At 45.7% G+C, this 16,486-nt stretch overlaps 1 protein-coding gene across 1 annotated transcript in view; it reads left to right on the top strand.

The window, feature by feature from the left end:
* NT5M (5',3'-nucleotidase, mitochondrial) overlaps positions 1 to 16,134 on the top strand; it is a 55,935-nt gene extending 39,801 nt beyond the window's left edge. Inside the window, exons 7-8 of the mRNA XM_053665695.1 lie at positions 14,534 to 14,648; positions 15,992 to 16,134. Coding sequence (XP_053521670.1) covers positions 14,534 to 14,648; positions 15,992 to 16,134 — 258 coding nt within the window. The remainder of the gene's footprint in view (positions 1 to 14,533; positions 14,649 to 15,991) is intronic.
* Positions 16,135 to 16,486: the final 352 nt, after the last annotated feature.

Below are 16,486 nucleotides of genomic sequence, written 5' to 3' on the forward strand. Positions count from 1 at the left end.
CTTCAGACCAAGAAAAATAATCGGGGATAAAGAAGGGCATTATATTATATAGTGAGAGATGGGTCAATTATCCAAGAAGACATAACAATATTTTTTTTAATTTTTAACTTTTAAAAAGATTTTATATATTTACTTTTAAAAAGGGTAAGGGAGGAAGAGAGGGAGAGAAACATCAATGTGTGATTGCCTCTCACGAGCCCCCAACTGGGGACCTGGCCTGCAACCCAAGCATGTGCCCTGACTGGGAAAAGAACCAGTAACTCTTAGGTTCTCAGGCTGGCACTCAGTTCACTGAGCCACATCAGCCAGGGCACAATCTTTAACATGTATGTGCCTAACAATAGAACATAAAAATATGTGAGGCAAAAACTTTTAGAACTGCAAAGAGAAATAGATGAATCCACCATTACAGTTGTTGACTTCAACACCCCTCTGTCAGAAACAGCCAGACTTGAAAAATAAGGACATAGCAGAACTCCACAACACCACCTGGACATAGCTGACATCTGAAGACTACTGTAGTTGAAAACAGTGTAATACACAAACTCGCATGGGATGTTCACCAAGACCGACCACAATCTGGGCCGTAATACACACCTTAACAAATTAAGGAAAATCTAAGAACACTTGGTGATTAGACACCACACTTCTAAATAACACACAGGTCAAAGAAGGATTGCAACTAAAAATTTTAAATAGAAGTAAAGAAAAATGAAAATACAATTTATCAACATGTGTGGGATGTAGCAAAAGTAGTGCCTAGAGGGCAGTTTGTAGCATTGAATGTGTATGTTAAAAAAGAAGAAAGATCGCCCTGGCTGGTGTAGCTCAATGGATTGAACACGGGCCTGCGAACCATAGGATTGCTGTTCAACTCCCAGTCAGGGCACATGCCTGGGTTGCAGTCCAGTTCCCATCAGGGGACACATGAGAGGCAACCATACATTGATATTTCTCTCCCTCTCTCCTTCCCTTCCCCTCTAAAGATAAATAAATAAAATCTTTTAAAAAAGGAGAAAGATCTAAAATCAATGATCTAAGCATCCACCTGAGGAAACTAGAAAAAGAACAAATTAAACCCAATGTAACTAGAAGAAAAGAATAATGACAATTACAGCAAAAATCAATGAAATTGGAACAAGAAATCAGTAGAGGAAAAACAACAAAAGCAAAAGCTGGTTCTTTGAAAAGAGCAATAAAATCAGGGAGCCTCTAGCTAGACTCACTAGGGGAAAACAAGACACAAATTACTAATATTAGAAATAAAAGAAGGAACATCACTATATCCTGTGGGGATTAAAATATTAATAATTATAAAGGAATACTATGAACAACTCTATGCCCACAAATTTGATAACCTGGATAAAAATGAACCAATTCCTTGAAAGACACAATGAGCTAAACTCACACAAGAATATAGACAATATGAATCAGCCTATCCATAGGGTCCTGACTTACAATGGTTTGACTTACCTTTTTTTAATTGTACTGTAGTAAAGCAGTACATATTTAGTGAGTACTATACTTTGAATTTGGGTCAATATGTGGCATGAAGCTCTCTAGTAATGCTGGGTTGTAGCAGTGGGCCACAGCTCCCAGTTAGCCACACAATCACAAAAGTGAAAAATCCACTGTTCTACAGTGTAATATTAAAGTGCTTTTTTTTAAAAGAGAGAGGGGTAGGGAGGGAAAGACAGGGGGAGAGAAACATCTATGTGACAGAAACATTGATCTGTTGCTTCTAATAAGCACCCTGACTGGGGACTGAACCCACAACCTATACTGTGACTAGGAATCAAACCCATGACCTTTTGTTCTCTGGGACATTGTTCTAACCAGCTGAGCTACATTGACCAGGGCTAAAATGCATTTTTGACTTACAGTATTTTCAACTTATAATTGGTTTATTTGGATATAACCCCATGGTAACTCGACGAGCATTTGTATCTATTAAAGAAATTAAACCAACTTCCGCCAAGATGTAGGTGTAGGTGGAAACACTGCGCCTTCTCCCACAGCCAAGTTTAAAGACAACAAAGTTTTAGCAACAAAAACGCAGCCAAACCACAAAAAATTGAACTGTACGGAAGTCTGACAAAAACGAACCCTTCAGTCAAACCGGTAAAAGGGGCACAGCCAGCAGCAGAACGGGATCGGGCAGGAAAGATCCACTGGACTGACCTGGGTGCGTGACCCAAGTGCGCAGGCAGCCGTGGGCAGATCCCAGGTGTGGAATGGCAGGCAGACCACTGAGGGCTGACTGCAGTCACACAGTCGCGCACAGATAACTGGTGAAGGAGCGAGCAGTGAGATGGACCGCGCAGGCCCCAGCGGCAGGAAGCAGCAGAGGGGACCACTATTGTCCCTCTCTGACCCTGCCTCCACATACAGTGTCACAAACCAGTGACCTGGGTGGCCCCTCTCTGACCTGCCCCCACATACAACATCACAGCCCAGGAACCTGGGTGGCCCCGCCCTGGTGAACACCTAAGGCTCCACTCCTCATACGTAACAGACACGAACAGATCAAAACATGGCTCAAGAACAACTCAGAACCCCAGAGCCAATAACTCTAAGCAACCAAGAAATAGCCAACCTATCAGATGCACAGTTCAAAACACTGGTGATCAGGATGCTCACAGAACTGGTTCATTTTAGTCACAAATTAGAGGAACAAATGAAGGCTAAACTAATTGAAAGGATGGGAAATGCACAGGAAACCAATAGTGATGGAAAGGAAACTGGGACTCAGATCAAAGGAGTGGACCAGAAGGAAGAAAAAAATGACCAAACAAAAGGATGAAGAAACAAGAATTCAAAAAAATGAGGAGAGGCTTGGGAACCTCCAGGACATCTTTAAACGTTCCAGCATCTGAATTATAGGGGTACCAGAAGGGGAAGAAAAACAGCCACAAGTGGAAAACTTATTTGAACAAATAATAAAGGAGAACTTCCCCAATCTGGCAAAGGAAATAGACTTCCAGGAAATCCAGGAAGCTCAGAGAGTCCCAAAGAAGGTGGACCCAAGAAGGAACACACCAAGGCACGTCATCATTACATTAGCCAAGATTAAAATGAAGGAGAGAACTCTAGAAGCAGCAAGAGCTAAGGGGACAGTCACCTACAAAGGAGTCCCCATCAGACTGTCAGCTGATCTCTCCAAAGAGACGTTACAGGCAAGAAGGGGCTGGAAAGAAGTATTCAAGTCATGAAATCCAGAGACCTACATCCAAGATTGCTCTCTCCAGCAAAGCTTTCATTCAGAATGGAAGGGCAGATAAAGTGCTTCTCAGACAAGATCAAATTCGAGGAATTCATCATCACCAAGCCCTTATTTTATGAAATATTACAAGAACTTACCTCAGAAAAAGAAGATAAAAAAGATGAACAGTGAAAGGACAGCAAACTCACAGTTATTAAGAACCACACCTAAAACAAAAGCAAACTAAGAGGACAGCTAGATCAGGAGCAGAATCATAGAAATGAAGATCACATGGAGGGTTAGCAACAGGGGAGTGGGAGAAGGAGAAGGTACAGAAAATAAGTAGCATAGATGGTAGGTAGAAAATAGATAGGGGGGAGGGCAAGAATAGTATGGGACATATAGAATCTAAAGAACTTGTGACACATGAACATAAACTAAAGGGGAGGAATGGTGGGGGAGGGATGTGCAGGGTGGAGGGGAATGAAGGGGGGAAATAGAGCAATGGTAATGGCATAATCAATAAAATATATTTTAAAAAAAGAAATTAAACCAATAATAAATAACTTTCCAAAACAGAAAGCAACAGATGGATTTACTTGTGAATTCTACAAAATGTTTAAGAATGAAATTATAACAATTTTTTACAATGTCTTCCAGAAGACAGACATAGAAGGAATACTTCTCATATGTCATGAACATAGATGTAAAAATCCTCAAGAAAATATTAGCAAAAGGAACATTTGAACATCAATTAATGTAATCTACTACATCAACAGGCCAAAGGTAGAAAATCACATGGTCATATCAATATACGCAGAAAGGCATTTAGTAAAATCCAGTACCCATCATGATTTTAAAAAACTTTCTCAATCTGATGAATATCTACAAACAACATACAGCTAACATTATACTTGATGGTGAGAAACTAGAAGTTTTCCTGCTAAGATTAGCAACAAGGCAGGGATGTCCCCTCTCCCCACTCCTTTCCACCACTGTACTGAAAGTCCTGGCTAACAAAATAAGACAAGAAAAGGAAATAAGAAATATACAGATTGTGAAAGAAGAAATAAAACTATCTTTGTTTGCACATGACATGACCATCTATATAGAAATCTTTGAGAATAGTAAGAAAAATCTGTTGGAATTAATAGATGATTATAGCAAGGCTTCAGGATACAAGCTTAATATATAAACATCAATTGCTTTCCTATATACCAGCAATGAACAAGTGGATTTGAGATTAAAAACAATACCATTTATATTAGCACCCCCAAAACATAATACTCATATGTAAATCTAACAAAATACATAGAAGATCTATATGAGGAAAACTACAAGACCCTGATGAAGGAATTCAAATAATAATTAAATGGAGAGATGAATAGTTAAATGGATAATTTAATTAAATAATTAAACAGATAGGTGTTTCATGTTCACGGATAGGAAGACAATATTGTGAAAATGTCAGTTCTTCCAAACCTGATCTATAGATTCAGTTCAATGCAATCAGAATCCCAGTGAGTTATTTTGTGAATATCAACAAATGGATTTTAAAGTTTGTGTGGAAAGGCAGAAAACCTAGAATAGCCAGCACAATGTTGAATGAGAACAAAGTTGGAAGACTAATGCAACCTGACTTCAAGACCTACTATAAAACTATAATAAATTAATACTATGTAGCATTGGTGACAGAATAAATAGGTTAGTGGAACAGAACAGAGAGCCCAGATGAAGACCCACATAAATATAGTCAGCTGATCATTGACAAGGATCAAAGGTAAAACAATGAAGTGAACATAACCTTTTTAACAAATGTTGGTGGGACAACTGTATATCCACATTAAAAAAATCTATACAAAGACCATATATATCTTACACCTTTTACAGAAATCAACTCGAAATTGATCATAGACCTAAATGCAAAAGTCAAAACTATAAAACTTGCCCTGTGTAGTGTGGCTCAGTGGACTGCGTGCCAACCTGCAGACCCAAGGGTCACTGGTTCAATTCCTGATCAGGGCACATGTCTGGGTTGCAGGCCAGGTCCCCAGTAGGGGGCGAGCAAGAGGCAACCACACACTGATGTTCTCTCCCTTCCTTTCTTCCCCCCTTCCTCTCTCTCTAAAAATAAATAAAATCTTTTTTAAAAACCCTATAAAACTCCTAGAAGGTCACATAGGAGAAAACCTAGATGACCTTAGGTATGGGAATAACTTTTTAGAGATAATACCAAAGGCACAATTCATGAAAGAAATAATGTATCACCGGGGTGTAAAGTACAGCATAGGGAATATAATCAATAATATTGTAATAACTATGTATAGTGCCAGGTAGGTACTAGAGTTACTGGGGGGTCACTTTGTAAATTATGTCTTACTTCTATGTTGTACATCTAACACTAGTATAAAATAACATTGAATATCAACTGTAATTAAAAAATACAAAATAATTCATAAGATGTACTTGTTTAAAAAGTTTTGTTCTGCAAAAGACATTGTCAGGAGAGTAAGAAGACAAGTCATGGATTGGGAGAACATATTTGCAAAAGATGTAACTAGTAAGAGTACTGTTATCCAAGATATAGAAAGAGTTCTTGAAACACAACAGTAAGAAAATGGACAATCTGATTTAAAAAATGGACCAAAGACAAGAACAGACACCGGACTCTAGAAGATGCACAGATGGCAAGTAATCCTGTGAGAGGATGTTCAACAGCATGTGTCATTAGGGAAATGCAGAATAAAACAACAAGATGCCACCGGCAGTGACTGGAATGGCCTGAGCCCAGGGCACTGCAGCACCCAGTGCTGGCAAGCAGGTGGAGCAGCAGGACCCCTGGCTCATTGCTGGTGGTACAGCCACTTTGGAAGACAGTTTGGCAGTTCCTCCTAAAACTAAACATACTGTTAGCATATGACCCTTGAAACTTACATAATCTTATAACTAATGTCACCCCAGTACATGTTAATAAAATTAAAATAGTCTATCTTTAGAAAAAGCACTCCCTTTGCTGCCAGTGCCTCCCCTCCCCAGCCCCCTAGCTGGGTGGTGTTGGTTTGGGTGACTCGCTCTCTGTTCCTGCAGTCCTTGCCTTTCCCAGAATGCCAGGTAGGTGGAGTCACACGGTACACAGCCTCGCCTCTGACATTCACGGAGCAGGAACCTTTCAAGATTTACCCCACTTGTTGCGTGATCAGCAGTCTATTCCTTTTTATTGCTGACTAGCATTTTACTTTATGGCTCTACCACAGTTTATCCATCGGCCAGTTTATGGGCATTTGGGCTGTTGCCAGTTTGGGGCTTTTGTGAATACAGTTCTCAGAAAGACTTATGTCCACATCTTTGGGTAGACATAGCATTTATCTAACAGGGTAAATTCCAGAGTGGGATGGCTGGGCTGTGTGGCAGGTATGTATTTAACTTGCATGGTGAGGAGCAACTGTCAAACTGTTTTAATGAATGGCGATTCCATCTTGCCTTTCCACCAGCAAGGTGCAAACTGTCTCATCGCTCCATGTTCCTGTTGTCACTTGGTGTTGTCAGTCATTTCCATGTCTGCTGTTCCACTAGGGGCTGGGGGTATCTGATCATGGTTTTCATTTGCATTTGCTTTTTCCTAAGGGCCGATGAGGTTGAACATCATGTGTTTGCTTATTTGCCCTCTTTATACCTCCTTTGATGAAATGTTCACATTTTTGGACTAATTCTTCATTGGCTTGTTTATTTTCTTAATAGTGAGAGAGGTAGTGAGACAGGTCTTTATATATTCTAGATACAAGGTCTTTATCAGATAATGTATTTTGCAAATACTTAGTCTGTGGCTTGTCTTTTCATTTTCTTACCCGTTTTTTGAAGAGCAGAGTTTATAGTTTTCGTTTTATATTTAGGTAATTATCCTATTTGAGTCAATCTTTAGTGACAGAGGTTTTTGAGGAGTGTTTTTCCCTATGGATGTCCAGCTGTTCCTTTGCTGGAAGTTACCTTCTGCTGTTGAATTACCTTGGCACCTAAGTGTCTGTTTCTTAGCAGTCATCCTTGTGTGAATACCACACTCTCTTGGTTACTGTATTTGATAGTAAGTCTTTTTAAATGTAGTTTTAATTTTATTTTAATGTTTTTAAAGACTTATAGAGAGGGGAAGGGAGGGAGAAAGATGAGAGAAACATTAATGTTTGATTGCCTTTCACACACCCCCTAGTGGGGACCTGGCCTGCAACCCAGGCATGTGTCCTGACTGGGAATCCAATCGGCAACCCTTTGGTCTGTAGGTCAGCGCTCAATCCACTGAGCCACACCAGCCAGGGCTGTTTTCATCCCCAACACCCACCTTTTTTTTTTCCTCTATTTTTTTAAAAAGGGAGAAACGTCAATGCGTGGTTGTTCCTCGCGCGCCCCCTACCAGGGACCAGGCATGCAGCAGCCAGGGCTGTTTTTATTGTAATTCTTTTGAGCTCTCCCAGCTTTATTCTTCACTTAAAAATTGTTTGGGCTATTCTAGGTCCTTGGTATTTCTATATAAATTGTAGAATCAGCTTGTCAATCTCTACAAAAAGCCTGGCTGGAATTTAACTGGGATTGCATCATAACTGTGGAGCTGACAGTGCTGAATCTTCTGACCCATGAACATTTATACATTTTCACTTATTTAGGTCTTATAACATTTCTCTCAGCAGTGATATGTAGCTTTTAGTATACAGGTCTTTCACATATTTTGTTCAATTTTATCTTCATTTCATTTTTTTGCATAGAGGTTATTTTTTTATATTTTATTTATTTATTTTTAGAAAGAGGGGAAGAGAAGGAGAAAGAGAGGGAGAGAAACATCTGTGTGGTTGCATCTCATGTGCCCCACAGTGGGGATCCGGCCTGCAACCTAGGCACGTGCCCCAACTAGGACTCAAACTGGTGACCCTCTGGTTCACAGGCTCACATTCAATCCACTGAGCTACACCAGCCAGGGCATATTTTTAATTCTTTATTTTTTTAACTTTTAAAGGTTGTGGGACTTCCGCCAAGATGGAGGTATAGGTGGATGTGCCGTGCCTTCTCACACAACCAAGTTTAGAGACAACTAAATATTAGCAATAGAAAACACAGCCAGAACACGGAAAATTGAACTTTTCGGAAGTCCGTTAACAACAAATTCTTCAGCCTGACTGGTAAGGGGCGAAACCAGCGGCTGGTGAGGGGTTGCACAGGAGGACTCAGTCAGACTCAGGCGCGGAATCCAGGTGCGTGGAATCCAGGTGCAGGGTTGGACCTAGTGAGCGACCGAGCGAGCCACCAGGCGAGCGACCACGGGGGAAACAGCGGGGGAAGCGGTGCTGCGTGTTGACTGTGGTCGCCCATTTGTGCGCGAGCAGACAGGTGAGGGAGTGGGCGGTTGGACCGGGCCCAGTGGGTCCCCGTGGCAAGCGGCAGTAGAGGGCACCGCCATTTCCCTGCTCTGACCACGCCCCCACATACAGCATCACAACCCAGCGACCTGGGAGTCCAAGGCACCGCTTCTCACACTTAAAGGGCCAGAACAGACCAAAAATGTCGCAAGAATATCTCAAAGCCCCAGAGCCCATAGATCTAAGTGACAAAGAAATAGCAAAACTCTCAGACGCACAGTTTAAAACACTGGTCATCAGGATCCTCACAGAACTGGTTGATTATAGCCGACAAATTAGACAAATATATGAAGGCGAAACTAATTGAAATGAATGGAATTGCACAGGACACCAATAGCAATGAAAAGGAAACTGGGACTCAAATCAATGGAGTGGACCAGAAGAAAGCAAATAATGGCCAAACAGAAAAGAGTCAGGAAGCAAGAATTCAAAGAAATGAGGAGAGTCTTAGGAACCTCCAGGACATCTTTAAACGCTCCAACATCTGAATTATAGGGGCACCAGAAGGGGGAAAGGCACAGCCACCAGTGGAAAACTTCTTTGAACAAATAATAAAGGAGAATTTCCCCAATCTGGCAAAGGAAATAGACTTCCAGGAAATCCAGGAAGCTCAGAGAGTCCCAAAGAAGGTGGACCCAAGAAGGAACACACCAAGGCACATCATAATTACATTAGCCAAAATTAAAATGAAGGAGAGAATCCTAGAAGCAGCAAGAGCTAAGGGGACAGTCACCTACAAAGGAGTCCCCATCAGACTGTCAGCTGATTTCTCAAAAGAGACCTTACAGGCAAGAAGGGGCTGGAAAGAGGTATTCCAAGTCATGAAATCCAAAGACCTACAACCAAGATTGCTCTATCCAGCAAAACTTTCATTTAGAATGGAAGGACAGATAAGGTGCTTCTCAGATAAGATCAAATTCAAGGAGTTCATCATCACCAAGCCCTTATTATATGAAATGTTAAAGGGACTTATCTAAGAAAAAGAAGTTAAAGAAACATGAACAGTGAAAGGACAGCAAACTCACAGTTATTAACAACCACACCTAAAACAAAAGCAAACTAAAAGGACAGCTAGATCAGGAGTGGAAACATAGAAATGAAGATCTCAAGGAGGGTTAGCAACAGGGGAGTGGGAGGAGGAGAAGGGGAGAGAAGGTACAGAAAATAAGTAGCATAGACAGTAGATAGAAAATAGATGGGGGGCAAGACTAGCATGGGAAATATAGAATCTAAAGGACTTGAGACACATGGTCATAAACTAAAGGGAGGGTAATGGTGGGGATGGGGGGGTAGGGTGGAGGGGAATGAAGGGGGGAATAGAACAACTGTAACAGCATAATCAATAAAAAATTTAAAAAATTAAAAATTAAAAAAAAAAGGTTGTGGCAAAATACACATAACATAAAATGTACCATCTTAACCATTTCTAAGTGTACGGCCAGCCTGTTTTGTACTGTTGTAAATGGTGTTGTGTCATTTCAATATCCAACTGTGTAGAAATACAGGTGATTTTTGTATTTTGACCTTACATCCTGTGCTTTTGCCAAGCTGATTAGTATGAGTAGCTTTTATGTACTATTTGGGACTATTAAAATTTAGTTATAACAATAACACTTACTAAGTACTTACTATATGCCAGGTGTTACTCTATGCATCCTACATAGATTTTATGTAACTTAACCCTGCAACAACACTGTGAGGACCCTGAGTCTTGGTGTCTTGAAGACTTGCCTGAGGCTCTGCAGCGCAAATGCACCCGCACAAGGGCGAGGGGGAGGCCAAAGCCAGATTTCTTTGTCCTGCCAGCCTGACTGAGCACTTCCTAGGTGCCAGATGCCATGCCAAGACTTGCATGTACATCTTCACATTTAACCCCCAAAGCAGTTCCTTGAAGGAGCACTATTATTAACCATTTTATCGTATCACGGTCTGGGCCACTTGCTGAGGAGACTCAGTGAAGAAAAGCCAGCGCTGCCTCTTTAGGCCAAGTGTCCACACTAGGTTTTGGCCTGTACCTAGGTAGTGGCCACGGTGGGGAGTGGGGGGAGCCTGGCGGGTGACCTGAGGCCCGGGTGGGCACAGGTAGGGAGCTCAGGGGTTCAGGAGCTGCGAGGCAGGGTGTGGGGCGAAGGCCTGCAGGCACAGACCCTGTGTTCATCAGGGCTCTGCCCCTTGCTGAACCTCTGAGCTTCTTTATCTGTTCACCACTGTGAGCCTTGGAAGATGTGAACCCAGTGTCACTTTCCTAAGTAAGTAAAACCCCATTGTTTACAGCTGCCCACTCATGGTCTATAGACAGTGCTGGCCCAGAGGAAAGAAAGGCAGGAACTGGTGTGTGCAGCTCAGAACTGTGCTGGCTGTTTGATGTGGATGCAGCATCCAATCAGGTGACTGGGTTTCAGATCTTGCAGAATTATTGGTCCAGGGTCAATTGGAAACTGAAAAAAGAAAACAACTGGTCCTTCTCCACAAGTAGTTTGTGAAGCCTGGCTCTGCCAGACTCGTGGACTTACAGTGATATTTGGGGAAGCCAGAACTGGGCTGTCGAGAGGCAGGAGGGCGCCCGGTGGTCTCCAGATTGTGTGGGACCACCCTGTGATCCAGGCCATGAGGCCTTCAAAATCAGCATCTTCTCCCTTGGGCAGGGCTGGCCAACACTGACACATTTATTCTTAGCATATGTTTGTTTTGGGTTTGCGTGGTCACTCAACAAGTATTCATTGAGACAGGGTCCCTGACCTCAGGGAATTTACAGTCAAGTGGGGCAGAAAGATATGAAACAAGTAAGTACCCAGGCACATGGCTGCACCTGTAGCCACTGCTATGAAGGACAGAGTGTGGTGAATTAGGGAAGGCTGAGGAAGTGCAGCACTGGAAGGATCAGGAACTTGTTGGGCTGGGGCAGAGGGGGTACACGTGGGTATGTGTGCTCACGGGGAAAGAAACAGTGGCAGGGAGTGTTCCAGACAGAGGAAATGGTCTGTGTGAAGCTAACAGAAATCAAAAGAAGGGGACACAGAAAGGGAGGGGATGACAGGGGTTAGAGCTGGACCAGCAGGCAGGGCCACCCTGAGCTCTGCTGCACTGGCAGGTCATGGCAGGGGCTCCGCCCACCACCTGATGTTCCCGCTTTGCCTTCACCAGCTGAACCCTCCCACTCTTCAGATTAAGGAGACTTTCTACAGCTGTTGTGAGGCTTTGCATGGTGCCCTTTCAACCTGAAAGAGGCAATCTCTAGCAGCTGTGGCCTTGTACCCCCTTTCACACGCGAGGAGATGGGCTCCCAGGGAGGCCTTGTGCGGGTTCCCGCACCTCCCTGAGAGGTCTGGGCCACACCCACCCGTGCTGTGGCTTGATACAAAAAAAAAAAAAAAAGGCCCCAAAAAAGTCCAAATACGAAGCTTGCAGTGGATCTGCAGCCAGGTAAAGAAAGACATGCTGGTGAAAGCTCTAGCGACTTCCTGTTTCGGCGGCGGGATATTTTAGTGGTGGCATTAGGCCGAATAGCATTAATAACTTTGTTTCCTTTTCGAAGAAGTTTTCCGGGTTTTTTTTTTTGGGGGTTGGTTGGGCGGCAACCCCCACCTCTGCTTGTTGTCTAACAGCTTCTGGAGGTCTCTGCGCCAGAACAAGGGTGTGCTCTAAAAAAAAGTGCGTCTGGTCCCTCCACCACCTCAAACCTGATGCTGGTTAAAATTCATACACCTAACAGGGTCTGTTGCTGAAGGTGCTTGTTGGCAAATGGCTGGAGGCAGAAATTAAGACCTTGGAAGGACAGGGGAAGGCTGGGACAGTGACGCTCTGGCAGGGAGGGGCTCCTGTCTTTGCCCTTGAGTCTCTCTCAAGATGCTGGCTGCCCCACAGAATCCAGTGGGTGGCCCAGGCACCCTGCAGTGAGGTGGTGGGAGGTAGGAGGCTCTGGAGGGAGCAGGCAGGACCCATTTTAGTCTCTGGTGGTATAGTGGCCTGCCCAGGAGGGGCGCTAGCCGCTGAATCAATAGGATGAATGTAATGGCTAATGGCCTGCCCAGGAGGGGACTCGCAGCTGAGTCAACGGGATCAGGGAGAGCAAGTAACCAAGTAACTGAGGAGTAAGAACAAAGAAACTCGTATTAACTCTTATCAGCAGTTCCGCTTTCTTGCTTTCTTGCCAGCAGCAATGGTCCAAGTGGCAGACCACCCCTCGCCCTATATAGACAATTGTTCCCTACTGATTGGGGCCCAGAATTTGGAGACTGACTCCTCTGGGTCCGCGTGCATAAAATAAAGTTCCACTCCGTATACCCAAAAGTGATTGAGTTGTTTTCTGTAACAGTGGGAGTGCACCCCTCACCAAGACCACACCCCGCAGAGAAAGGGGGAGTATGCAGGACAGCCATAGGGCAGCAGCCCAACAACCTTGCTTGTTACCAAGTAGACCAGACCTGTCCATATGGTGCCTTGTTGTAAGACCCGACAATTAAAGTCGGAAGGAGCAGGTCTTTATTTACAACATTCCAACCTTGGGAGAGCTTAGAGCACCTCAGCTCGGAGCCCCCCTTTCCCACAAGACTCAGCACTTCCCATGCTCCCCACCAGGCTCTAAGCCAAAAGCTTCAAAAATTTCCCATGTTCTTATTTGGTCTTAATCCTGCTGTGCAAAGTTTTCCAGTCCCTCTGGAAGGTACTGAAGTTGCCATCCTCACACAGCAACTCTCTTCTTCAGTACCTGGTGTACGTGGTCATCAGCCTCCATATAATAGTCCAGGAAAGGCCCAAGTCCCGAGTGTCCAGGTAAAATCCAGGTGCAGCAGGACAGCATCTTGTAAGGAAGTCCTTTGCAGCTCCAGAATCCAAGCCACATGGACTCCTTCCTCACTCCACATAGCTTCTCCCTTCTCACTGCTCTCTTTCAAACCCTGTGGCAAAAATCCCTCGCTACAGACAGCACGCCTCCTCCCTTACTACTATTCCCTGCACGGCCAAGGGAGAATGGCTGCTGCGCCGAGTTTAAATCCTTGCCCCTGCCTCCTTCATTACCCTGTTTCTGGCTCCTCCCACACTGGGCCACATTTGCCTGTTCCTGGTAATCTGCCTTTCTCTGGCTGCCGTCGTTAGTCGGAGCAGGTGTGGTCCTGTGACACAGAGCGCATCGCCTCCACACTTCTCAAGCCAGCGCTGCAAACTCCTAGGTACATCACGGGTTAAAGTGGCACCCATCTCCCTGGCAGCACAGCTCTTTAACATAACTAAGAAGCTAGCCAAGTGGCCAAAGATATGCAAAATTTCCAAATTGCTATGCTTGGCTTTTCCATCCCCCAAGCCAAGGCCATGAGACTTTATTTCTAAAGGCAGCGGTACACCCCACATTATGCTCCCGACGCCCCACATCCCCTGAGGCATAATGCTTTCTGTCTGCTCCCCAGGCACATCTGCCCCTTTCTGCCTTAGCACCTCACACACGCTACCTGCCGGAGATGCTCTCTGTTATCTCACAGAATCCTGAGGGAAGCACTCCAGGGCTCACCCAGGCAGGATGGGCAGATTGGCTGAATTAGGGGTCCTGCAGACCATTCGTGGTAGCATTTTCTCAAGTGTCAAGTGACAAATTGTTTCAATGCGCCTTTGATCTCCATCCCCATTTCTTGTGTTCCTGGAGCCTGTTAGTGCACAGGTGTGAGGCACTTTCAGGTTGAGCCAGTGGGAGGGAAGCAGCCACCAGGCACGTGTAGCATTAGAGCTGGGGGGGGGGGGAGTCTGGGTTGGAGCTGGGACTGTGATTTGGACAAGTCACACCTTTGTTCTGACTGTCCATTTCCTCTGCTGCCAAAGGGTAAGTGAGTCTCCCTCGCTTGGCCCTTGGTCCTGGAGAAAGCCCGGCCATGCCGCAGCTCTCGGCCTGTGCACCGTCCCGACAGCACTCTCTTCTCCCCTCTGCCTGTTCACTTTGCAGTACGCCTGGGTTGAGAAGCACCTCGGCCCCGACTTTCTGGAGCAGGTGGTGCTGACCAGACACAAGACCTTGGTCTCTGCTGACCTTCTCATAGACGACCGGCCGGACATCACAGGCAAGAGGCCTGGGCAAGTAAGGAGCAGGTATGGATGGCTGGGAGCCACTCAGACAAACAGTGCATGGGGCTGGGCCTGTCCCAAGTGGCCTGCGCTTAGTCACCATCTGTGTCTGGCGTCCAGCCTTGAGCCTGGCACTGAACCTCTTTCTTGTTGGGAAGACAAGGTTCTTTTCAGCGTGTGGTCTGGGAGCTGGCGTCCCAGCTCTGGGCAGAACTCATTGGGTGGCCTTGAGCCCGTTACACCAGGGAGCTTTGCCTTCCCATGTTAAATGAAGATGCAACTCTGGCTTCCAAATGTTTATTTTCATCAGAAGAACCTCCTTTTTTCCTAAAAGCAATTTGAATGGAACCTAATGTATAAAACAGAAAAGTGAAGGTGGTTTGGGAGCTTTATTTGTCCCTTTTGCTTATGGATGTCCCCTCCCAAAAAACCAACAAACCAACCTTAAACTCTCTTTTAAAAGAGAGGGAAATTTATTTTCCTGAGAAGGTGGGGCAGGAGGCCTTCAGGCATGGCTGAATTTAGACATCCAGACCTTAGTCACATTCAGCATCTTTATCTCCTGGCTCTACTCTGGTGTGCCGCACACACAGGCAGGCTCTTTCCTCCTGGTAGCCATTCACAGTGTTGGAGTTAAATCTTATAAGAGAAAAAGGACCCCTCAGTGGGGAAATAACAGCGTATTTCCCCCCTAATGGCTTTTTGAGCTGGTTTGGGAAGCACGCCCACCTCTATACTTAGTCCCTATTTCCACAGGACAGGATCACAGTGCACCCAGACCTGACCTCCCAAACCACACAGTTTCTCAGGGAGAGTCAGGGTACAGTGCCAGCTGGGACTGTGATCATGAGGGTCCCAGAGACCCCTGCGACTTCCATCTCCAGCCATGGGAAGCAGGGAAGGGGCCTGTGCAGAAGGACCTGGGGGCCAGGCTGTAACCGAAGGGGCAGTGCCAGTGTGCACATGTGGACTAAAGTTTGGGGGAGGGGCCCCACAGGGCCCATGGCCAACAGCCAGCGCTGGCCAGTGTCAGGGTCACCAGGCATGGAGACTGGAAGGCCAGGCGTCGGCAAGGCTCGGCCTTGGACAGTGACTGTGGTGACAGTGAGCGGCATAGTCACTGCCCGGTCCCACTGTGCACTGTGCCACTGCTTGTTGGGGACACCTCATTTAACCCCTTGAGCCCCATGAGATGAGTGCCAGTGCAGTCACCATGGACCTGACACGGGGGCCCCAGGCGGTCAGAGATGAGCTGCATGACAGGAGACCCTCTGGTATGGGCCCCAGGCGGCCTGTCCAGGCTCCTGCATTAGACCCAGTGCTGCTTTCCCACCCGCAGGGGCGAAGCCCAGCCCCAGCTGGGAGCATATACTCTTCACAGCCTGCCACGACCGGCACCTGCCACTGCAGCCCGCCAGCCGCAGGCTGCTCTCCTGGGCGGACGACTGGAAGGCCCTTCTGGACAGCAAGCGGCCCTGCTGAGGGGACTGTGCTATGGGCTCCTCCATGGCGCTCAGAGTCTAGGGGCTGCTATTCCGGTCCAGAGGCTCCGTCTCAGATACCTCAGGCCCACTGCATATCTCCTCCCTTGTCCCAGCCCCGCCAGGCCTTAAACTGATCTTGGGGCAGGACTGGCCCATGGGCACTGGATAAGACTCATGGCAGCCCGGCAATGTAGGTGGGCCTTAGGCTGTGGCCAGGCTGCTCCAGATAAGGGGGGCAAGGTTATCGCTCAGAGGACTAACAGTCCTCCTTCCCTCTCTCAGGCTGTCCCTGCTTCCCCAGACTGGTGGCCCAACCTGGCAGTGAGGATGCCAGCTGCCTCTTGGTCGGT

The sequence above is a fragment of the Artibeus jamaicensis genome, unplaced genomic scaffold (genome assembly GCF_021234435.1).
Source record: "Artibeus jamaicensis isolate MK-2021 breed Jamaican fruit bat unplaced genomic scaffold, CSHL_Jam_final contig_419, whole genome shotgun sequence".
Taxonomy (NCBI): domain Eukaryota; kingdom Metazoa; phylum Chordata; class Mammalia; order Chiroptera; family Phyllostomidae; genus Artibeus; species Artibeus jamaicensis.